At 35.0% G+C, this 25,197-nt stretch overlaps 3 protein-coding genes across 15 annotated transcripts in view; 1 reads left to right on the top strand and 2 right to left on the bottom strand.

Moving 5' to 3' along the window:
• The window catches only part of cpne4b (copine IVb), a 130,786-nt gene extending 110,755 nt beyond the window's left edge, over window positions 1-20,031 (bottom strand). Inside the window, exons 1-3 of the mRNA XM_087295616.2 lie at window positions 19,824-20,031; window positions 16,487-16,679; window positions 9,583-9,762 (exon numbers count right to left, since the gene is read on the bottom strand). Of these exons, the coding sequence (XP_087151742.1) occupies window positions 9,583-9,762; window positions 16,487-16,657 (351 nt within the window). The 5' untranslated portion in view covers window positions 16,658-16,679; window positions 19,824-20,031. The remainder of the gene's footprint in view (window positions 1-9,582; window positions 9,763-16,486; window positions 16,680-19,823) is intronic.
• The window catches only part of LOC148679789 (uncharacterized), a 415,121-nt gene that overhangs the window by 127,514 nt on the left and 262,410 nt on the right, over window positions 1-25,197 (bottom strand). The gene's annotated exons all lie outside the window — the stretch shown is intronic.
• Window positions 22,812-25,197, top strand: part of dync1li1 (dynein, cytoplasmic 1, light intermediate chain 1) — a 33,553-nt gene continuing 31,167 nt past the window's right edge. For 7 of the 13 annotated variants that reach the window (XM_087294472.2, XM_087294477.2, XM_087294478.2 and 4 more), the window contains exons 1-2: window positions 22,812-22,931; window positions 23,158-23,231. In XM_087294472.2, the coding sequence (XP_087150598.1) occupies window positions 22,828-22,931; window positions 23,158-23,231 (178 nt within the window). In that variant the 5' untranslated portion in view covers window positions 22,812-22,827. 13 annotated transcript variants of the gene reach the window in all.

Below are 25,197 nucleotides of genomic sequence, written 5' to 3'. Positions count from 1 at the left end.
GCTATTTAAACAGCGTGGCGCAAAACGTCAAAACAACTCTTGCGCCAAGCTGAAACTAGCAAACAACAATTGCGTCCCGCCTTGCACCATATTGCGCCGGGTAATAGGGCCCTTTATATCTGCTTTATCCTTTATAGCTTTATATCCTTTATAGCTGCTTTATGTGGATGAAAAAGAAAAAGGATAAAAAGCCATACATTTCAGTTTGTAAGACATATTTTGAATATCAGGCAGGTAGCCGAGTAACAGTTTGTTAAAAAAATGATTCAATTCAGTATAATATGAATGTCACTGTTGAAGGATGCAGCTCAATGGACCCTAACCAAGCAAGTTAAAGACAAGAGTGACATGAGAATAAAAGTCCACAAATTGAAAGAAATGGAAAATAAACCTTCTGCGTCAAGTGACCGGCGTGACCCACGGCGCATGCAACGCACGTAGCCGTGCATTTATACTTCTGCACGCTGTTTCTGTTGGTCTAAATTAACACTTCCGAAACGCTAGTGGGCAGTGAGGTGTTAATATTCCTCTGTGTCGAGTTTCTTCTCTGCTGTTTTGCTTTTCCTGAACACTTCCTGGCGCACAAGTGGCTCAAACTCACTCATTTTGAGGCAGGAACCGGCGGACGTGCAACAACTTTAACTATGAGGTAAACACAAAACAAAACTTTCCATCCGGAGCTCCTTCACGGGACTCCACGCTTGTAAACAATCGCTCAATTGGGCTCGCGTCTGGCTCTCGGTCCCACCCAGACTCGTCAGCGCTACCAAGCCGACCAATCACAGAGCTTGCGCTATGCGTTGTTGAGACGTGTAGTTACAATTTTTGAGAGGTGCACGTCAGCGACGGCCATGGCGAAGGGCTATGCATCAGCGCCGTATCATACGCGAGCGTTTGACGCAGAAGTATAAATCAGCCTTCAGTCAGGGGAACTGGTGTTTCATTGCATAGCCAAATGGAATGAGGCCCATTGCCTTATTGAAATTTTTTAAAGCACCACACACACACACTGATGAGGTAAGCGAGTCATTATCGAGTAACTGCGAAAAAAATTGACCCTTAAAACAAAGCTGTTTACAAACCCAGAGCAAATTATAATTTATCAAAAGCAATTTATTGGCATACTTTTAAAGGGTCACGAAACACCAAAACACATTTTTTGAGTTGTTGACAGTCGTAAATGTGTCCCACGTGGCTAAAAACTCTATTAGGACACATATATTTTACAAAAAAGTGAAAATTGGTTGTTTTTGCGTTATTTTGAGCAAATTCGTACTACCGGTTTGAAATTAATTATTGAAGCTGCGTCAGGGCCATGAGATCTTGGCGTGTATTTCAGTGTGTAGACTGGATGTCTGTACCTGGGAGTACCTTGTGACCTCTCTGAGTGTGCTGCATTCATTCTTTAGATAGACTTGGTTCAAACCAATCAGCACGCTCTATTGTGTATGCGAGTTCATTAATATGCATGATAGCTTTGAAGACTGTTTTTACCTGTTACAGTGTTCAGACGGCAGAGAGACACCACGTTGTGTTGCCAAAACAAGCAGGAGAACAAGAATTGTTTGGAGATACGGGTCGTTAGTGTTGCTTTTATAATTTGCTGCAGTGAAGGTTTTGTTTTTATTTTCCCTTTATGAGAGTGCAGCTGGAGTCACGTGTGGATTACTGTGCACGCAACGTGTGGCAGAAATACGTGTCTAAGGAACATTTTTTACCCAAAAGCTTTTCTCATCTGGAAATGGTGAAATCCGGATTAGCTGCTTGTCTCCTTTTAATAAAGACGTGGCTCCAGTTGGTGTTGATTGTCTTGTCTAGAGATTTGGTAAATGAGCGATCAGTGCTCTTTGTTTGTTTATTCAAAGGCAAAGTTAGTTTGTATCGTCAGCAGTACTGTTTCAGTGTTTAAAGACAAACCTTAGTCAAATGATTTTTAAGTTACTAAACTTTACACGGGGAAATATCATTACAATATTATGGAATGAAAAATCTGCTGTAAATGCTTCTCTTAAAGTGTAAACATGGAAGCACGACAATCAAACTATTACTGTCGTGTAGGATTTTCACTGCATTTTGTGACAGGAATAACACACACAGCTATCTGACGCTACCTACCGAGTGTATCTAAGTTACAGAAAAATGCAAAGGTTTTTTTCTCTCATTCGCCATGCAGTAAAAACATTTCATGAAAAATACACGTTTACAGCAGTTCCTCGAATCAAATATCTTATTTGTCACGAGGGGCATGAATGAAATTCCTGAATGAAAGAGCCAAACTGCAGTTAAAGTCCACCATTTAATAATTTGGCAAATAATTTGATTACTGATGTCCATGTAAACACAGTCACTGTCTTTCTTCCCTGCGTCTGTGTGCTTGTTTTGCCACTGTGAAAATCAGCACGTGCTTAAACCAACACTGCCATTTTTATGCAAATTTTTACAGACCTTCCCTCTTTCACTCCTCCGACACTCCCACCTAAACAGAGCTGGAAACGCCCACTTTCCTGAGTTTTTCCAAAGTAGAGGTGTGAAAAACCCCTGCTGAAACAGGGGGGTTTCGTGGTCCTTTAAATGTTAAGTGTCTATTATATGTGTTCTTTTTTAAAACTGAAACAAAATTCTAATCAACCAATGATATTTGAGGGATAGGCTTATAATCAGGGATAGAAGCACCCTGGTTTTTCATAGTTATTCATCTGTATCTTTCCCTCTTATTTTCTCACAACTTACAGGTAAGGTTACGTGGGGGATAGCAATTAGGTTTGGATAAAAGTTTTGTATGATGTTACATGAAACTATAGACATTTGACAAGGCTTTTTGACAAATTGAGTTTGATTATTTTGCATGAGTGTTGTGCTTGTGTGCATGTGTGTGAGCATGCACTAGCATAAGCTGCGAAGAGCAGTGCTTATTAATTTTCATGACCATTCTAAATATGGTCAAACACGTGCTTTGCATTCTAGGGGTAATTCCTTTGGTTATAAATCTTTTTGAACTTAGTTAAACTACATACCTACTATGCAGATTTCAGAGAACAATATATCAAATTTTAATAAATTAATACTAATAAAATTTTTTTATAAAATGAGTACATTTTCATTCTTTTATTCAATTTCCTTCAGTTTAGTCCCTAATTTAACAGGGGTCGTCACAGCAGAATAAACCACCAACTATTCCGGCATATTGTCACCTTGGATTAAAAGGTTCTATCTGCATTCTGAAAGATTTTGAGTTATTGAGCTTCAAAGTTTTAGCATTCCACAGCAAACAGTGTGTGTAACAGTTGACTTTTTAAATAAAACGTCTTAAAATGTAAACAACTAATAAAAAACATCCCATTATGTAAATAATTTGTAAAATAATAAGAATATGTCAATAACCTAATTTTGACAAAGATGTCAGATAGAACCCTTTAATTCTAAGATGACAATATGTTTTAAGCAGCGGATACCCTTCCAGCTGCAACCCAGCACTGTGAAATTAATAAATTGTAATACATTTTAATATATTTATTTATAGAAAAAATATTTATTGAATAGTATTTAACAATTATTAACAGTTATTATAAAACTTGCTGAGAACTATAGTCAAAGGCAGAAATAGATCAGAGGTGTCAAACTAAGTTCCAAAAGGGCCGCAGCTCTGCACAGTTTAGTTTCAACCCTAATTAAACACACCTGATCAAACTAATTGAGTCCTTCAGGCTTGTTTGAAACCTACAGGTAAGTGTGTTGGAACAGGGTTGAAACTAAACTGTGTAGGGCTTCAGCCCTCCAGGAATTGAGTTTGACACCCCTGAAATAGATGCAACAAATAATTTTGTCTTTAGCCAAAACTGTTCGCTCTAGAATATTCTAAACCCAAAACAAAACCTCATCTTCACTTTTATCATGGTCCATTACATATATATCATAGCCAGGGGTAGACTGCAGAATAACTGTCCAAGGTATAGTTGTCCTGTATGGGATGTGGGATTGTTAAATGAGCACACATACCCAAAATAGGTAAAACATAGTTTTAAACAGGCCCTATATTTCTTATGTAACTCCATATTTTAATTCTTAAATAAAAGCAATTACATTCTCACCAAATATACTCTACAATTAAATATACTACAATTAGTGACATAAAACATACATAGTAGTCCACCACACCTGCTATGCAGCATATACTGTATGCAATCAATCTCTTCGTTTGTCTGATTTACCCATTTTCAATCCAGCTAATAAATGTATCTTTTTGCTTTGCAGTTTGCCATTGCAATATTCTGATGACGTATACTGTATCAGTTTCAGTTCACTTTATTTTTTTGTCATTCAAAACTTCACAATAAATTGTAATGCAAAAGAAATTACATTGCATTAGACTCAACAAGAACAAAAAACATCAAACACTATAAAAACTTAACTTAACATAATAAATAACATTTTATAATTTCATGAATATATAAAAATATACTTATATAAAATATAACCCTTTTTTAAATTACAGAAAGGAATTCATTTATACTTAAATAACTATTGCATATTGTATTGAGTTGAGGTCAGAATTATTAGTTCCCCCCACCCCCTTTAATTTTTTTTTATATTTCCCTAATGATGTTTAACATAGCAAAGAAATTTTTACAGTATGTCTGATAATGTTTTTTCTTCTGAAGAAAGTCTTATTTGTTTTATTTCGGCTAGAATAAAAAGCAATTTTTAATTCTTTTAGGACAAAATTATTAGCCCTTTTAAGCTTTTTTTGATAGTCTACAGAACAAACCATCATAATACAATAACTTGCCAAATTACCCTAACCTGCCTAGTTAACCTAATTAACCTAGTTAAGCCTTTAAATGTCACTTTAAGCTGTATAGAAGTGTCTTGAAAAATATCTAGTCAAATATTATGTGCTAGCATCATTACAAAGATAAAAAAACATTATTAGAAAAGAGTTCTAATAATCATTTATTTTGCTTTCGGCTTAGTCCCTTTATCAATCCAGGGTTGTCACAGCAGAATGAACCGCCAACTTTTCCAGCATATGTTTTTACACAGTGGATGCCCTTCCAGTTGCAACCCATCTCTGGGAAACATCCATACACACTCATTCACACTCATACACTACGGACAATTTACCCAATTCACCTGTACCACATGTCTTTGGACTGTGGGGGAAACCCGGACAGAGCACCCGGAAGAAGCCCACGTGAACGCAGGGAGAACATGCAAACTCCAAACAGAAATGCCAACTGACCCAGCCGAGGCTCGAAGCAGCGACCTTTTTGCTGTGAGGCGACAGCACTACCTACTGCGCCACTGCGTCGCCCGGCAATGAGTATTATATATTTAAATACTGTATTTCTAGAAAGCTACGTTCACAACATAACCTTTTAAAAAGATGGCTAAAAGATGTCATAGTTTAGGCACATAGTGCATTCTAAATGAAAACTTCAGTTATGCTTTAACAGAAATAAAAACTTCACTAATTTTTGAACTTGTTTTGACTGGACACAGCAGGCATCGGATGTCACACAGACGAAAAATTGATGTTGTAACCCAGCACCAGTTTGAGGTCAGATTCCAATGTCAAGATAAAACAAACATAAAATAAATATCAACAGCTAATGATGGTAGACATTGACATTGTATGGACGTCACGCTATGACATTAGAGAGACATTACATTTCAGTTAGGTAATCAGGGGCGTCACCGTGGCTCAATGGTTGGCACTGTCGCTTCACAGCAAAAAGGATGCTGGTTCAAGTTGCAGCTGGGCCAGTTGGCATTTCTGTGTGGAGTTTGCATGTTCTCCCCAAGTTGGCATGAGTTTCCTCTGGTTTGCCCCACATTCCAAACACATGCCCCATAGAAGAATTGGGTAAACAAAACTGACTGTAGTGTATGTAGAGTGCGTGTGTGAATGTGAATGTTTTCCAGTAATGGGTTGCGGCTGGAAGGGCATCTGCTGTGTAAAACATATGATGGAATAGTTGGCGGTTCATTCTGCTGTGGTGACCCCTGATAAATAAGGGACTACGCTGAAGGAAAATGAATAAATGAATGAATGAATTTCACAACATAAAAACAACCAAATAAAATGTGTACTGATGTTAGACTGTTGAATGTTGTATAAATGTCATATCATGACATTAAAATGATATTGGGTTTTGGTTAGCAATTAGCACAGCCTAAAACCAACCAATTATAAACGGCAGCTGTCGTCAGTATTAGACAGCAAACTGATGTAAAACCAGACGGTGCAACCAAAATAGAACAAAAAATCAACATGATAAGATGTTGTGTGCCTTCTGGGATCTTACTTTCCAAGCCTTACCAACTGTCAGAATTGTTAAAGTTCATAACATCAATTATGGAAAATCAGGTGACTAAACAAGAAATGAATACCAACTGCATGTGTGCGCAAAAATAAAAGAACAGATGCTGACACAGTAGTTAGACAATTAAGTCTTGTGTTCAGTTCTCCAGAACTTCTTGAATTAAAAAAACCCAAGATATTTAAAGCTGTTGTGATGTATGGATAATAGACAATCCTCACATCCGGAGATGAAATAATATTAATTTTCCTTTTGGCTTAGTCCCTTTATTAATCTGGGCTCACCACTGTGGAATGAACCACCAACTTATCAGCATACTTTTATGCAGTGGATGCCCTTCCAGCTGCAACCCATCACTGGGAAATGAAATAATAAAAATTTATTTATTTAACACTATAGTGTTTATAATATTTCTTAAATGAATATGCATTTATTTCCATTTCTATAGTCAGAAATACCAAAATAGCGACCCATACTGTCCCATTTTTAATGGGACCCTTCGAGAAAGGTAATTGGTGATTGGTTTTGGCATACATCCACTGATAGTGTAAGCTCTTTTATTAGCTGTGGTTTACTAAAAGCCCAAAGTGGAGAGTTTGGCCATTTTATTTGTCCATAGTGCAACAATTTGATGTCAGGCACTGTGCATTTATAATAACAGCAGCCAGATAGTTCAAATTAAGTGTGGAGTAGGGGTGTTTGGTTCTGGGTTTTGTGGAGTCAACTCCAATTTTTGACTCCTAATTTTGGAGTCAGTGGAATCGACTCGATTTACATTCATTTAAAATAGCAAAAGGATTAAACATGCTTTATCATATCATGCTTTATACAATGCTACTGCATCAATTGCAGATTTTTCCAATGTGTAGATCTCCTCTGGTCAGACAAAACCAGCAGTTTAAATCATCTGCAGTCAAAATAAAATAGTTATCAGCCTACACTTTTTTTTACAGCATATTTAATTGTCTAGTTTAGATAATTCAGAAAATTACATGGCAATCTTGGAGAGAGAAAATTAAACCATCAATTTATTATAGAAAATTTTAATGGAAAGGTGTCTAGCACTTCATTAACAAATTAAAAAGGCCCAATTGAGCCCATCATAAAATCATAAAATAGTCTAAATGTCTTCTTAACATAAATGTTTAAAACTTAAATATTGAGTACTAAGTGAGCAAAATAATCTGGAAACAATCACGAAATTTAAAAGCAAAATCATAAAACCTGTGAGCATGCATTCAAAGTGGGCGCCTTCAGTGTTCATCGTGCTCGAGAGTAAGCATTTAACTGTTGTATGTAACTGCTTCATTCAGGAGAGTTTGAAAAAACTGACTCGGCTCTGGGAGTAGATTCCTGTCCTGGAGTCAATTCCACTACTAGGTCCATTGAGAGTGAAGGAATTGGCTCTTTTAGAGCTGACTCCACATCCCTAGTGTGCATTTTGATAAAAAGTTAAAGGGCTCTTATTTTGCCAATTTTACAAGTCTGTAAAGTTTCAGCTTAAAATAGCCATCAGATCGTTTATAATGCTCTGCTGATGTAGAGTTGAAGTCATTAAAAAGATGAAATTACATTAAATAAGTCAAGAATTATTAGCCCTCCTTTGAATTTTTTTCTTCTTTAAATATTTCCTAAATTATGTGAAACAGAGCAAGGAAATTTTTACAGTGTGTCTGATAATATTTTTTATTCTGGAGAAAGTCTTATTTGTTTTATTTCAGCTAGAATAAAAGCAGTTTTAAATTTTTAAAAAAACATTTTAAGGTCAAAATTATTAGCCCTTTTAAGTTTTTTTTTTTTTGCAATAAATATAAAATTTTTTCTGCAGAACAAACCTTCGTTATACAATAACGTGCCTTATTACCCTGACAAGTTAACCTAATTAACCTAGCAAAGCCTTTGAACGTCACTTTAAGCTATATAGAAGAGTCTTGAAAAATATCTAGTAAACTATTATTTACTGTCAACATGGCAAAGATAAAATAAATCAGTTATCAGAAGTGAGTAATAAAAAGTATTGTCTTTAGAAATGTGATACAAACAATCTTCTCCCAGTCAAACTGAAATTGGGGAAAATTCAAATAAACAGGGGGGCTAATAATTCTGACTTCAACTGTATATGTAAATTGCTGTGATGAAAATGTAAATTCAGAGGGTATTTTAGCTGTTTTTAACCTGTGCCTTTAAATACAAATGAGCTGGTTCTCCCCACCCACTCACTATCAGATAAACACATCACACATGGACAGCAACTCAGACATGAATCAGAGACCAGTCACCAACACCCAAGTAAGACTGAAGCAGGAAGTTTCTGAATGGTTATTCAATGTGGTTTTTGTGGAGTGTATCAGTATGCAGTGAATCAGCCACACACAAATGTCATTACGATGTTCGCTGTGCACACACACCCAAACATGTTGCACTGTTTTTGCACATCTACTCGCCATACAAGTAAATATATGCCACTGTATGGAGACTTGTTATAGCTACTGTACAAATAAAAATGATCCACAAACCAGGACTGCTGTTGTATGAGTGAAGCATCCTCTTTTATAGTTTTTACTGACATGCAGCTTTGGTGATGTATTTGTTGCTGTTCCAAAAAATTATAACAAAGAGTGGCACAGTGGTGCAGTCGGTGCAAGAATGTTGCTGGTTTGAGCCTTGGCTTTGTCAGTTGGCATTTCTGTGTGGAGTTTGCATGTTCTCCCCATGTTCGCATGGGTTTCCTCCGTGTGCTTTGGTTTAGGTGAATAGGTGAATTGGGTAAGCTAAATTGTCCATAGTGTATGTGTGTGGATAAAAGTGTATGACCGTTTCCCAGTGATGGGTGGCAGCTGGAGGGGCATTCAATATGTAAAACATATGCTGGATAAGTTGGTGGTTCATTCAGCTGTAGTGACCCCTGATTAATAATGGGATTAAGCCAAAAAAAATGAATGAATGGAAAATATTACATATAAACATAAGACTGATTTTGAGGTCCAGGGTCACAGTTATTGTTATATACATCACACATGAACCTTCCTTCCCTCAAGCCCTCTTTACCCTCTTACAATATGTTTTGTAGAATCGTCTTTTTATAAACCAGAAACACAGAAAAGAGTGTAGAATAACCGTCCATCTGCTCACAAGCCACCTTCCTGCTCTCATGAGCTCTGTCTTTTGACTCCACACAATCCCACTCATGTTCTCATTCTCTCTCCCAAGCACTCATACGCTTTCGTCTTCCCTACTGCGCTTCAGTTAAGTGTAAATTCACCTGTCCGAGTGTGCACTCCATGGCGCCCAGGAAGTCAGCCTCTTTAAGTCCATTATGGTTGCTGCTGATGTCATGAAGCTCAAAACGAAGGCGCTGCACTTCCTCAAAATAGTAGTCCACTGTAAAGACTTTGGAGAAAACTGGACTGATGCTGCTGCGAATCACTTCTGTCCGATCCACCTGGAACAAATCAGAACACGTTAAATGATATTACCTTTTGGGATCAAGAACATTTCATCCTATTGAATTGCAGGCTGTCTATTAGATTGTGAAAAGGATTTTCCTCAGTTCATTGTATATCCTGAATGCCTCAGTTAACATTCAAATCAATGCCAATCACCCTTCAGCAAAAGCAGTGACTTGATTATTGCTTGATTATATATATATTATTATTTTCTCACAGGATTTAAGGAATTTACAACAATAACAAGCTTCTGATTCTTAAAAATGTTATTATACTCAGTCCCATGTGCCATCAATAGTCAATATGATGAAGCCTTGCTGTTATTAATACTTTAATTCAGAAAGTACACATTGATCAAATTTAATAGTAAAAATAATAATTCATATTATTATTTACCTTATTTTGCATTTATGCTGTTTAGTTTATTATTGCTGCCTCCACAGTAAGGTTGCACAATAATTTTTTTCAGCATTGATATCACAATGTGTGCATCCACAACAGTTGCAAGATATGCAATTGGCTAGGAGCCACAGTTCACAACACATGAGATTTGTGGAGTTACTGCAGAGTTAATACCATAATGGAATGCAAGTCTATCATTTCTATCTGTTTTTAAAGCACAAGAAAGTTTAAAGCATTCAGGCACAATAAACTGTACCATTTTTTTTATTTATACAATTATTTACATTTGATTATCTGTGTCTCTAAATACCACTTGAAAAACCCCTAGACTACACTGAAAACCATAAAGCACTGTTTATCAAACTTTTTTTTTAAACTCTGCTCTGTACTATTTATGCTTGCAATTAGGGCTGGGAGATTTTGCAAAAACATTATCATAATATCATGTTTTATATCATTCGGTATTAATAATTATTGAATAATTTTTACCAGTCCATTGAGGAATATTAGTATTTTTTTTGTTAAACCACTTTATTTTAATTGACCAACATTACTACACTGTAAAACCCGATAGTCAACTTTATCAAACAAAATGAGTGTAGTTAACTCAAAATTTACTGAAAGTTAAATCTACTCATTTGAAATAAGTTTTGCACTCAGTGTTGAAGGCAATTAGTTAATTAAATACCTCATTAGATTTTTTTTTAATGGTTTGTTGCAATCGATTTCCTCAAACAGTTTGAGGTGCCTTAACTTAGTTTGTTTTATAGTACTCAGATTGCTTTGTGTACTTAAATAGATTAAGTTCACAGTACTCTTTAGGATTAGGTTTTGAACTTGAATGGTTTGTTGCAATCGGTTTGCCTAAACGGTTTGAGTAACCTTAACTTTGACATTTACAGTGTAAGGCAAAAAGTTTTAATAGTCAAAACCAAAAATATTTAAACAAAATATCTTATCTCTTTATAATAAAATAAACAAAAGTGTTAAAGAGACTCTTAAACTTGATAAATAAAATGTTACAAAATGTGTGCAATGGGAAAGTGTAAATGCTGAATAATCAAAGCAAACTTTGAGGTGTCAATAATAATGAAACAGTAAACCTCAAACTCTGTTAACAAAACAAATTATGATAATCAAATCTGTACTTTCAAGAAAAGGAACCAACCATCATTATTCAAATACATATCGCAACATTACAAATTGTGAAGTTGGATGACTACATTATCCCCTATGCTAAAAAATCTTTCAGATAGGGTGCTAGTGGCTGGGATGCACACAAAAAAGCCACTCTGTCGACATCCTTAGATCCTTTTTTTAAATTTACAATCTCTTTACTGCTGCTAGCCATGGCAATCATTTTTGCGTGTGTTGTTATTCTGACCTAAGAGACAATGACGCAACCCAAAACTCACACATGAAAAGCCTGAGCGTGTGGTTTCCTTCATTTTCAATGCGCTTTGCACTTGTGCTCCCCTGCGCTCTTTCTGTAACTAGGTGACCATCAATTGTTGCTGCAGCTCCATTACAAGTTTATAAGGAAAAGTAAAAATCACAGCAGTGTTTGGATGTGCTGGGCCCTATCATACACCCGCGCGAAGTGGCGCAAGACGCAACGCAATTGCTATTTGCCACTTTCACCTCGGCGCAGGGGTCATTTTGAGATGTTGCGCCACACTGTTTAAATAGCAAATGCATTTGCGCTCAAATGTGTGCCCATAGGCATTCTGGTCTAAAAAAGCAGGTGTGTTTTGGCGCGTTACTATTTTGAGAAACTGTGAATAGTCTGTTCTTTAAACCAGAACAAAGTCGGTCTATTGTCTGGCGCAAAGTGCACCTGGCTTACACACTACACACAAGATGTAGAGCAATAAGCAAATATCTTTACATATGAAAAAGATATATTATATTAAGGATATATATAGGATATAAATATAAATAATTATAATATTACAAAACATATTAATTTCTAGCCTACATGAATTTAAAAACCACTGCTTTCATACTTTCATACTCAATTTGCTTTTGTATAATGTTATTATTATTAGCAGTATTATTTATTATGTCCATATTTATATTTGTTTTATTAAAAACAACCTTAGATTTGTCCACCTTTTAGGTTTTAGACCATATGGGGCATAGCAGGTGTATTTGGAAATAACTCAGTATTTTGACCACACTTCGTTAATATTGTTCATTTATTCGTTTGCTGGAAATTAGAATTGAATTTAGTTTTGATAGTTTTGAAACAAATCTTTGCGCTTAACTAACAAAACTAATTATTTATAGGCTAATTGATGTCTGTGCGTAAAAGTTGCCCTATCCACGAGAGCAAAAGCGAAAGTGAACTTACTTTGCGTCCTGTAAATAGCAAATGCGCTTATGACGCGACGCAGGTGGCTCTTAAAGGTAATGGGAGATGAGACTTTGATTGGTTTATTCTCAAAACACACCTATAACTCATTAAGAAAATAAACTCAACCCTTTTAGACCGTGCGCCATGGCGCAAAGCGGATTTTCCCGTCCTTAAATTTGCAAATATGGATTCTGACACGCCCTGAAAGCGTTTGCGCCCTGCGCTTTCCGTTTTGCACATGGACCATCAAAATAGAGCCCGCTGTGTTTGTCTACCGTTATCACTGAAATGAGTATACTCCAAAGTGTGAAGCAGATTAGTTAGTTCTACTTACATTAATTTGAATAATTCGGAAGAGTGTTGATGTTTTTCAACAAGGAGTACCTGGAAAATGTGTCCCTCCCTATTTATAAGTCACTTGCCTCCATTGTAAATGAAAAACTTACACACTTATTGGGATTGCTTGCAAAGCGTGTGCTCAGCAGCCACATTTTAACAAAACTATAGCCTTCATACCGAAACTTCATACCAAACTTTTTTCATCGTTATTAACAATGGTGTTCGATAATGGTGATAAATACCATAATGATTTTAATCACCCAGCCCTACCTGCAATTAGTTTATTGTATTTTATGCATGATTTTCTCCCCTGCACATTCATCACAATTAATTTAAATGAATAAATTCTTTCCAAATAGCACTATTGATAGCATCGTTCTTTTCCCAGAGATTGGTTGCAGCTGGAAGAGCATCCGCTGCGTAAAACATGTGCTGGAAAAGTTGGCAGTTCATTCCACTGTCCTTTTTGTCCGGTTGTAAGGACATTTTTCCAATATTGTGCAGCCCCACTCTCAAATTTCTAGGACACATTTAACTGACCAAAAGTGACAAAAAAATAATAAAAAAATTTTAAAACAAGAGTTTTACCTTATTACTTATTAAATAAATCTTTTCTTATTTGTTAAAAAAATAAAATAAAATCAACAAACTCAAACAATTTCTGAAAGATCATGTGACACTGAAATGTGTGGGTTAATGAATACCAAATTGTAATTTATTATCACATTATTAAATTGCTATAAGACAAATAAAAAAATTACATACCCAAACCTTTTGGTTATTATGGTACATACGGTATAGTAAAATTTATTAGACATATGGCATCCCATGTTTCTACAAATTATGATATCGCTTTCGATGACAGCTAAAAATGTTTTGACTTGTTTTTTTTGTTTTTGTTAGTATTGTCAGTGAATTCAAATATTTGAACATGTGTGTGTTAACACTGAACAGATGTTATATAAAAGTGCTGCGAGTCCCTCTCTGGCTTAGTGCCAGCTATAGTGTGCAACAATACTCACGTGATCATACGTGTATAAAGTCTTTCTGATTCAGAGTTCTCAAGATTAACACAAGCCATGAGTTGTCAAAATCTTAGTCCAATCATAAATTTTCTCTCTTTGTGTGTTTAGTCACAAGCCTTCAAATTTGAAGTCTCAAGTTCACAGCACTAGTAATTAATTCCTATTATATACGGTAAATTGCATTGTTTTCTTAAATAAGTGTAAATTAAAGGCAGTACAATGAAAATTCCAATAGCAAGTAGCTTATATGTACTTAATATCAATTTGCCATATATCAAAAAATGAGCAACCTTTAATAATAAGTTTATATTCATGATAATTTAAAATAATGGTCAAGCATTTATTAATTCATTTATTTGTTAATGACTTTTAATACATTGGCCTAAGGTAGCATGAGGAAACAAACTTACATTAACAAAGTACGTATCGCCCATTGTTTGTTATTTAGTTATTCCATAAACTAATGCTAACTCAAAAATCTTACTCCCAAAACGAACTATAAACCAACATTAAATATAAATAAAAGTACTCCACGCTCTTTACAAAAAGGCACGAACATTAAAATCCCACTGCAGTGTTGCTCTTATATCATTTCACTTATCATGTTCCATATAATGACTTGTTTTGCTTTTCAGGTAATAATGACTGAACCAATACACAATAGGGATCATGTAGAATTACTAATGTGTTGAGTGATCCCAAAAATAAATAATTAACTATGCTTTCGTTAGCATTCATTTTCACCCGAGCTAAATATAAACATATTAGCCGCTTTTCCACTATTGTGCTAAATCATTCTTTAAGCAGAACCATTCCATTCCGTGCCAAACCGGGCCAGACAGCACAGATATGGTTTCATTTTCCCCTGCAGTGCTGCAACAAAGCTCTTTGAAACATTAAACAAAATGCATCAGTAGTTGCCTTGGTAACGCAATGTAAACGGCTCCCTTTGTTCAATTAATCTTAAATAATAGCCGAAACTAGTTTTTTTCATGTTCATAAAAATGAAAGCAACCGCGTGACTAAACACTGCTATGTCGCTTTATCAAATAGGGGTGCTAAATAGGTACATGTCACAGCATCCCTATTTGATTAGAGGTCAAATGGCTAAATTTTATTCGGAGGGAATATGACCAAAATGTAACATGATGATTGAAAATTATTGGAGGGGAAATATACAATATATTTAAAATCTCTGAACATAAATAAAAAAAAACAATGATAATTGTACAATATTAGTTCATTTGTATTATAGTAGCAGAAATATACTATTGGACAGGCCTTGTTAAACGTGAGTAGGCACTTTCACTAATAAAAATATAGCACTTAAATTATTTCATTTTTAACAATCAATTTACATAGCGTTTTTATATCAAAAGTTGATAATGATATAAAATATACTACATTTTGATAGTAAAATATAACACTTTAAGTGATGGCTGTTATTTGTTTATATAAATATATTTTTTTTTGACTTGAAGTGACAGTTCATTTTCAAAGGAAACTAAAATTCTGCTTAGGTTTTTATGTTACACTATTTTGGAATGAGAAGATGTTAAGTAGATGATTTTAATAAGTGATTTATTACATTAAATATCATATATTTTTAATCACATTGACTATAATAATAAGGGGAACATTTGATTTAATAATGTTTTAAAATGACTGATAAACAACATGACACAATGAACTTGTTCAAAAAGGAAGAATTGTTTCAACTTATTTAAAATTTTAAACAAGCAGCAAAAGTAAGTGAAGGAAATAATTGCAATGGTTTTAAAAACTGCTTAGTTAAAAACAAACTAAGAAAAACACTTATTTTAAGTCAAATGTGAGCTTTAAGCAAGACCTTTTCTTCACTGGTTTCAAACGCTCTTTTTTTTTTTTTACTTTAATGCTCACAGCTGGAGTTCAAATGGCACTGCCTTATTAATTATGGATCATACCGTTAACTGTGCCAAGCATAACTCCCAGGTTCCAGAAACACCTGTTTTTTGCTGCAACTGAAACCTTTTACAGAAATGTAGCAAAAACCAACAGGCCACTGCAGCACTTCATGTCAGCATCTTTGTTTTTATTGGCAAGGCACAAGACAGTATGCCAGTAAGAGTGCTTTCTGTCATCTAACATTGCTGTTTTATATTACATACACAGCACAGCCTCAGAACGCTAATCAGCACTAACAGGCACACACATGAATTAACATAAAGACTCAGTTCTCATGCATTACATAAGTAAGCTTCTGCTCAGAACAGATTATCATTGAAGTTCTGTATGCTGTAAACTTATCATCAAAACTTTAGTGGTTCAAAGCGAGGAATGGGAGTTTCTGATTGCCTTACATACAAACCGACACTTCTTTAAATAGTTTCTATTTAGGGCACCACATATATATATATATATATATATATATATATATATATATATATATATATATATATATATATATATATATATATATATATATATGTGTGTGTGTGTGTGTGTGTGTGTGTGTGTGTGTGTGTGTGTGTGTGTGTGTGTGTGTGTGTGTGTGTGTGTGTGTGTGTGTGTGTGTGTTTGTGCTATAGACAATAGAAAACTTTAAGATAAACACACCTCAAACCACTGTCCATGGGACTGCATCTTGAGGACGACACAGGGGTCAGGTTTGGATAGAGCATCCCGGTCAGATATTCCTTTACAGGCGACACGGAGCTCCACTTTTGTCAGGCATGGGCTATTAAAGATGCCCAGTGTGGTGGCAGCAGATTCGTAGATGTTACTCATTTTGTGTTTTTGTGTTCTGTTTCTGAAAAAAAAAAAAAATATGTAATTTATGACAATTTTATTATTTATATCTAACTGTTATACAAGCCTGTGTATTTTTTCACATATATGACATACAGTTGCCGGCCACTTTTTAGGTACACTTGTTCAACCATTAATTAACAAAAATTTCTAATCAGCAACTTAATGCATTTAGGCACGTGGACATGGTCAAAACGATCTGCTGCAGTTCAAACTGAGCATCTGAATGGGGAAGAAAGGTGATTTAAGTGAACGTGGCATGGTTGTTGATGCCTGATGGGATGGTCTGAGTATTTCAGAAACTGCTGATCTACTGGGATTTTCACACACAACCATCTCTAGGGTTTACAGAGAATGATTAGAAAAAGAGAAAATATGCAGTGAGCGGCAGTTCTGTGGGCGCAAATGACTTGTTAATGCCAGAGGTCAAAGGAGAATGGCCAGACTGGTTGAGCTTATAGAAAGGCAACAGTAACTTAAATAACCACTCGTTACAATCAAGGTATGCAGAAGAGGATCTCTGAACGGACAACACGTCGAACCCTGAGGCGAATGCACATCATAAATGTGCAGCTGACAAATCTGCAGCAACTGCTTGATGCTATCATGTCAATATGGATAAAATTCTCTGAGAAATATTCGCAGTACCTTGTTGAATCTACGCCGCAAAGAATCAAGGCAGTTGTGAGGCAAACGGTACTAGTATGTCTAGTAAAAATCTTTACCAGCAAATCAACATACACAAACGATTTCTGAAAGATCATGTGACACTGACATTTGAGTCGGTTAATAAATACCAAATTGTAATTTTTTATCACATTATTAAATTGCCATAAGACAAATAAAAAATTACATACTCAAACCTTTTGGTTAATATGGTACATATGGTATGGTAAAATTGATTAGACATGGCATCCCATGTCTCTACAAATTATGATATCGCTTTCAATGGCAGCTGATTTGACATGGTTTCTAAGCTAGACCTAGCTGTATGTAGATAAACCAACTATGTCTCATTCAGACAAGGCACCTTTCTATTAAATCAAAGATGTGTTATTGTTTATTTTAACAGAAGTTGTCTGTAGCTTGTGATTCACTGGTGGTTATTCTGATTATTTACATATCCAACCTCCATTATAGAGATTTATAAATACAATTAAACTATATTTTTATATTATCATATAAGAATTTTATTGTGTTTACAATTATTAGGATGGTTTATTACATGTAGTATTTTGAAAAGTCTAAGAATAACTGCATCATTGCATCTCGAATCTTCCAAAACTGCCCCCTTTTCTTTTCTTCACTGGGCAGTTACCTTAAAAAGCCACTTCTGCCTCAGCTGACCCTTAAAAACCTTTTACTTTGGTGGTAGTCATAAGGTTGTAAGGTTGATTTGGTTATATAAAATCATGTTGAACCTAAATAAAACCAGTTTTATAGCACGTTTTATAGGTTAGCTGACAAAACATTTTTATACTGTAGTCTCAGGAGAAGGCAATCCTTGAAATAACTTGAATTAATTATCTTTCTCTATGAAATGGACAAGTTCCAGCACGATAAGTGTGTTGATTACAACAGAATATTGGCGACTTGTTAAATCAGACACTCCGATAGCATTGCCCTATAATGAAATTGCTCTTCATTCAGGCATCAAGTGGAATGAGCTCAGAGTCGTGCCCATGGGAGAGATTCCCTGGAACACAGAGCGAGCATCTGACCCCAATACTCCGAGACCATACCACAGAGAACGTGTATCTCTGTGTGTTACTCAATTATTCATGCCCTCTGCTTCCTTTTAAGCGCCACATTTTTGTTATCATTATTGTTATTTTTAGATAAAAGAGGCTGGCGCACCTTTATGGGCTGCTGCAACCCTTCAGAGCCTCACATGGAGTGCAAGATGGACAAAACTATCGCGAGCAACCCCCAGCAGATTTTACTGTAAGCAATCATGTCCCACTTTGATGCAGTGCTTTAATGCACCTGGACAGATTAGGTGAAATGACTATGCAGGTGTTCACGTTTGTGTGCGCATAGTTATACTTCTATGTGTATTTGCATTGCATGTACTGAAATAATCCTGGAAAGCATGGTGTTTCCTGCAATATGATGAATAATCAAGCACTCACACAGGAGTACAGTGGATAGGCTCATGTGGACTGCTGGCCTAGTTTTCATGCTGTTAATTTGTGCTAGCTATAAAAGTGTTTGGACAACAGATGCAGATATTCTCTTTATATTATGTGAATATACATTAAATCAAACACTCCACAAGCTTGTACCACTCTGCTGTAAGTTTTTTGAAAAATACTATACAGCTGATGCAATGCATGTACATGTCAAATAGACAAAAGTGTTCTGTTCTATGGTGGAAGAAAGAATGAAGAGATGCCTCCTTGAATGAAAATAATACAGTGTTCAAATTTAGTTTCAAACTGTAAATTGAGATAATGTTAAACTGGGTTAATTTTTGAGAAATTAATATTCGTACAGTTTTTATGTTTGATAGAGCATCATTTTACTCAATTTTACTAAATCAATTTACACATTTATGCACGTCACATGACTCCTAGGCTACACCACACTGCACTGCCTCAGTTTTGTCTTGCATGCAAAAGTTTCTCAGGGCATAAATATAGCTAACATGACATCTAACAAAATAAATAAAAGAAAAAATAATAATACTAAAAAATAAAACTACTTGCACTACAATTTTCAAAATGTTCAGCTTTTCAGTGCCCATTTACTGTTTATTTTCTTGGCATACATCAGTCTATTTGGCTTTTACCTTAACAAATGAATCAGAATTACTTTTATTTTAAAAACATGTCAATCATATAACGAAGTAAATTCCAATAATGTTAGTACGAATCATATTTGTTAGTCTTACAGTCTTTCTCAATTTGTCTTTTAATGACCCACAAACACCAAATGACATGTTGAAAAATTGACTGACAGCTAAGGTCTTACAATAGATGAACAATTACTACAAACACAATTCGATTCAAACAGAATCAACCGCCCTCTTTAAAACACTGATAGTATTTATGCATGTTCACATAAAATGTATGCTTAAAACTTAGATATTTTGGGGTGTATGCAAAACTATGAGGTACATTGTTTATAAAGGCACAAAACTTACCCACTGTTTTAAGTATAAGAACAAATCCCAAGGTATGCGAGAAAAAGTTCCTCAGTTTTAAGATTGTGTTGAGTGCAGTTTACGCACTGGACTCATTTTCCATCTGATTCCATGTTTAGATTTTCAGCCGTCATAAAAAAATGCAGCTCCATCGGGTTGAGCGTTAAAGGTGATGGATAGTCCGACCTGCAGGATCCTCTCTCCACATAAGAGCAGGGCACGCGCGCGCACTCCACTTAACTTCACTGTTTAGTCCTACTGTCAACGCTGGAGAGGAAGTACATGGCGCAAATACAGTGTAACCCTGCACTCTGGCGGTTAGTTCTGCAAATTACATTTAATCCCCATACAGGCATATAGTGAGAGTAAATGGTTGTATTTGATTTTTGGGGGTCTGGCCTTAAACAAATCCAGTAGGACGAGTAAACTGATTGTGAATTGTTGAGTGTGTGGTTGTCTGGTGAATATTTTTTTAGTTTGGTACAACATGTCGCAAAATAGGTATATGTTTTTGGTACAGATGCGCTGTAGAAAAAAAATTATTGAGCGATATAATATGCTCCTTCGGGCACAAAAAGATATGTGTTCATGGAGACTTGACAAGAATAGAATAGAATGGAATAGAATAGAATAGAATAGAATAGAATAGAATAGAATAGAATAGAATAGAATAGAATAGAATAGAATAGAATAGAATAGAATTACTATTTGTGGTATAGGTCCGTAGGCAGCCTGACGAAAGAGGTGGTTCTTTTTACTCAAAAAATTGACCTTTTTGCAGTTATTCGCCTCATTTTCTATTTAATTATGAGGTGTAAATACTGCATTTTAAGCACTTTTTTACTGGATTAGCTTGTCACATGGTCACACTTTTTGATGTACCAAAAGCATTTCCTGAAGATTTAGAATTAAGAAATAATACAATAATATATACAAAAAATATACAACACTTGTTTTAAAAATACTAATTTATTACATTTTATATCATTAGGAGAAAATAGAAATTTGTTTTTAAACAAAAAAGTGTAGCCTATTATCATTTATTACACTCTCAGAAAAAAATGTTACAATGTTGTAAAAAAACGGTGAAAACCCTTGTCACTGGGGCAGTACCTTACATTTACATTTAGTCATTTAGCAGACGTTTTTATCCAAAGCGACTTACAAATGAGGACAAGGAAGCAATTTACACAACTATAAGAGCAACAATGAATAAGTGCTGTAGGCAAGTTTCAGGTATGTAAAGTGTAAGAAGCAAAACATTAGTAATTTTTTTTCTACCTTGCAACAGAATTGTGCCTTAAGACAAAGAAACAAATTTGTCATATCCAAAATTTGTAATTTATTATCAGTAAATATAAAACATCAAATACATTTTTAAACAAGGTTTCAGTTCATAATAAAAGTTTTTTGTGTAAATACACATTTTCAATTTACAATAAAGAATAAAACATACTTCACACAGAAATTAAAGATTTATGTTTTTGCTTAACATTTTTCACAACACTGTTAACAAAAATGTTACAGAAATACATTCTCTCATGTACAATATAACAATTTGTTTGCCAGTTTTCACACAATACCTTTTCTAATCACTTAAAAGTATTTTAATTAACTTTATTATAAAATGGAAATAGAATTATGCAAAAGTATTGTAACGAGAAATGCACAATGTTGATTAGTTTTACAATAATAAAATGTTTGCATGAACACTTTGCATATGCAGTACTTTTGCTAGCTCATGTGCATAGGGGGAAAAACAAAAGGTGTGGATATCAATAATGAAAATGTATTTATCAGAAAATGTTTACCATATGTTTATTAAAATGTCATAAATGTTTAGTTTTGTTTTATCAGTTGTTTTGTATGGAACTTAATAATTAATGTTTATGAGTTTCTTTAAACATATTCTTTTAAGTTATGTTTACAAAAGATATCTGTATACCATTGTGTACCTTTTTTCTGAGAGTGAAAGCAAATTACAAACTGGCCAGCACATTAAACTTTCTTCAGTCAGAATTTGAGACACTAAATTTGGCACCAAAACTGCCAAATTCGTTGTCCCAGATTCTGTACCAATGACCAACACAGGATTCCGCTTGGTCTTAAAGCTTTTTTCAATGTGTTATATTTACAATTTATTATGACATACCAGTCAAAATAGAATAAATGAGCTAATGTTTGGGACAAATTCTCGACCTTTGTCAGTGAGGGGTGGGTCTATCGAACAACCCACACCCCCTTATACAGGCCTGTGGTATTTGATTAATTTCAGGGCAGAGCGGTGGCTCAGTTGAATGCACGTCACCTAACACTAAAAAGGTTGCTTTGAGTGGTTTGAGTTTGGGTGTTTCCAGAAGGGCATCTGACGGATAAAACATATTCCAGAGTAAATGGTGGTTAATTCAGCTGGGGGGACCCCTGGTAAATCAGGGACTTTGCCAAAGGAATGTGAATTTTGGGTCATTAATGTGAATGTGAGGTTTTCATAATCCTTGACCAGGCTGTATTCTGAGCAACTGCTGTATTGGTTATGGAGGAGTGGTGAGCATGAGACTGATCCTTGTAAGACCACAGTGACAAACGAATCCTCGCATTGATCCTGAAGGGCCAGCCTGTACACAAGTCGGTGACCTCTCCCACCTGGACGTCCAGCGCTCTCCAGCCTTTTATAACATTTCAATATTTTAATAATCCTTAATAATAGGAATCTGAAACGTATTGATTTTTAAAGCTGTTGAGAACCTTTAAGCAATGAAAATGATAATCGATGTAAATAATTCTTTGTGAAACAATTTAGAAAGATTTTTAGATTTCTTTAGAAGTGCTCTATTCTATTCTATTCTATTCTATTCTATTCTATTCTATTCTATTCTATTCTATTCACCTGAGATTTGGGACTGTGATTGCGGCTCGCCATGGTCCACGCCCAGCAAAAAAGCAACGCTCGGTTCTGTGCGAAACATCCGGGGCTCTTTCAGGGGTGTCACTCAAGCCTGCGAAGATGGCGACGACGGGCAGAAATACACTCCTATCGGTTAGCACAAATGTAAATAACAGCACTTCCGAAAGCCAAAACCCCGAGGAGGAGGATGGACAGAATTTATGGTAGGCTTAGCCGGACATTTTATCCTCCATTCAATCTTGGGTGTATGGTCAGAACGCAGATTTATATGGCTCAGAGCAGCATGTGACAGTTGTTAGCGGCTAACTTGCAAATTGCCCCAGCCGGGCAGGTACACAGGCCAGCCTGAATCAATGATCTCACTGATGCATGTTTCTAAAAGCATTGTGATTTAACATCTAATGCCACACTATGTTCCTCTGCGTTCAGGTCATCGATACTGAGTGAGGTGTCGACGCGCTCACGATCAAAATTGCCGTCAGGAAAAAATGTGGTGGTCATGGGTGGGTGTTTTTCTTGCCTCTGTCACGCAAAAATGCTGTTTCATGTGTGTTCTGCATCCCATTGTTTTGCATCCACTGGCTGGTTATCGTTGAACAACATAACAGCGTTAAGTAAACGCAATGGTTTGAACGTAACGTTACAGCTCGCTTGCTCCGCCTGTGCACTGATGTGATTGTAAGTGTGCTGTTATTGTTATTGAGCACACGTCATTGTCTAACGTTACATTCATCGCTGTCAGTCCCCGCTCGCTCTAAAAACATTGTCCTTTGAGTTTATCTACCATTTTTATAATGTGACATTAAATTCCGTTATAAAGGTTTGCATATGGTATACACTGTCGGGTGAATAGAGATAATCCGCACTCTCAGACACTGGACGTGTCTCAAATGCTTTCGTGTTGCCTATCTAGACAGCACCATAGGAGTGTTCCGAAGAACTAAATGCAAGACTGCTACATAACATGCTTATAACAAAGCAGATGTGCTTGCAATGAATAGAAAGTGCTGTCTCGTTGTCTTTTAGAAACGATAATGCTGTCTATGTAGGCAGCTCGCAAGGTTTTTTTAAACACAGCCAGTGACTGGCTCTTGTTTGCAGTATCAATGGGTGGCGTCAGACATATTTGTCATACAGACTTTGTTGGATAAAAGAATTTAATACAAATATAAAACTGTATTATTATTGTGAGGTATTTTTTCTTTACAAATTTGCATACTAATATACATAATGTGTTTGAAGTGTATTTGAAGAAATTCTCGAAAGTGGTAAATTAAGTGTGCATTTAAATATCTAATTTTATAAATTGTTCATTTAAATTGAATATAATAGATTAGGACATTTAAGACTTCACCTGTCAAAAATGAAAACATAGCATTATACATTTTGATATTTAGTAACATATTTTGTTTTCAGCATTATTTTGCTAAAGTCTTATTATTGACTCTTAGTAGGTCTGAACAATAAATCATTTGAACATCAATATCCCAATGTGTATATTCGCAATTGTCACATTGTAGGACTAGATTATTTATTAAAGATTAAGATATTGTTGTACAACATTATTATACATTGATGACAATGTTATTCCATGCTTGATTGTTACAATTTTGTTTTTTAATTTTTAAACAAGTATTTTACAGTACTTTAGAAACGCTCAAAAATGTCTCTGGTAAATCAAATATAAAAGTTTGAAAACATTGACAAAGTCACACAAGTGGCAATTTTACATCGGTTACATATAATGGAGAGACAACACATCCATAACGGCATTTTTCCTCATAAATGCAAAAATGTCAAATAAAATAAAATGAATAATTTTTGTTCTATAGTGAGCCAGCTCTTATCCTTTTGATTAACATAATTTCTTTTTAGTTGTGCAGTTTAATTGACAGAATTTTTACAAAGTGTGTAAAAAAACTCACAGACTTTTTTTTTTTGACACATCCATAACGCAAGATTATTTCCCCCATTTAAAGTATAAAAAATGATTGCATATTGATATTTTTATGATCCTGTAATTCTGTGGTTACTTGTTTTGGAAAATATAAACAGATGTTTTAATATAATGTTAACATATACTGTACTTTCTCTGTGAATTTATGTTTTGAGTTTTCACTGCAAATGTCACATCCATAACGCTGAATTGCTCATATGAAAAATATTGATTATATTTTATGCAGATTTCTGCATAGAATAACACTTGATCACCCCAGTCAATCTGAATTCATGAAATCTTTCCAAATAGCAAAATTCTATTTATATTGCAGTAAAACAAAATATTGCAATTGCATTTTTTTTATATTGTGCGTGCAGCACAAACTGAGTAATTGCAAGAATATAATTATTTCATAGACTAAATGTCTATTAAAGATTTTGTAATCTGTTACAGGTCTTGAATTCAAATCTACATTGTGGATCAGTTCATCTTGTTAAATTAGTAATATGCTTTTATGAACATTAAAAACA

The sequence above is a fragment of the Danio rerio genome, chromosome 19, assembly GCF_052040795.2.
Source record: "Danio rerio strain M-AB ecotype USA chromosome 19, GRCz13ab, whole genome shotgun sequence".
In the NCBI taxonomy this organism is placed as follows: Eukaryota; Metazoa; Chordata; class Actinopteri; order Cypriniformes; family Danionidae; genus Danio; species Danio rerio.
Note: the sequence above shows the minus strand (reverse complement) of the source record. Positions and strands in the feature narration are given on the sequence as shown.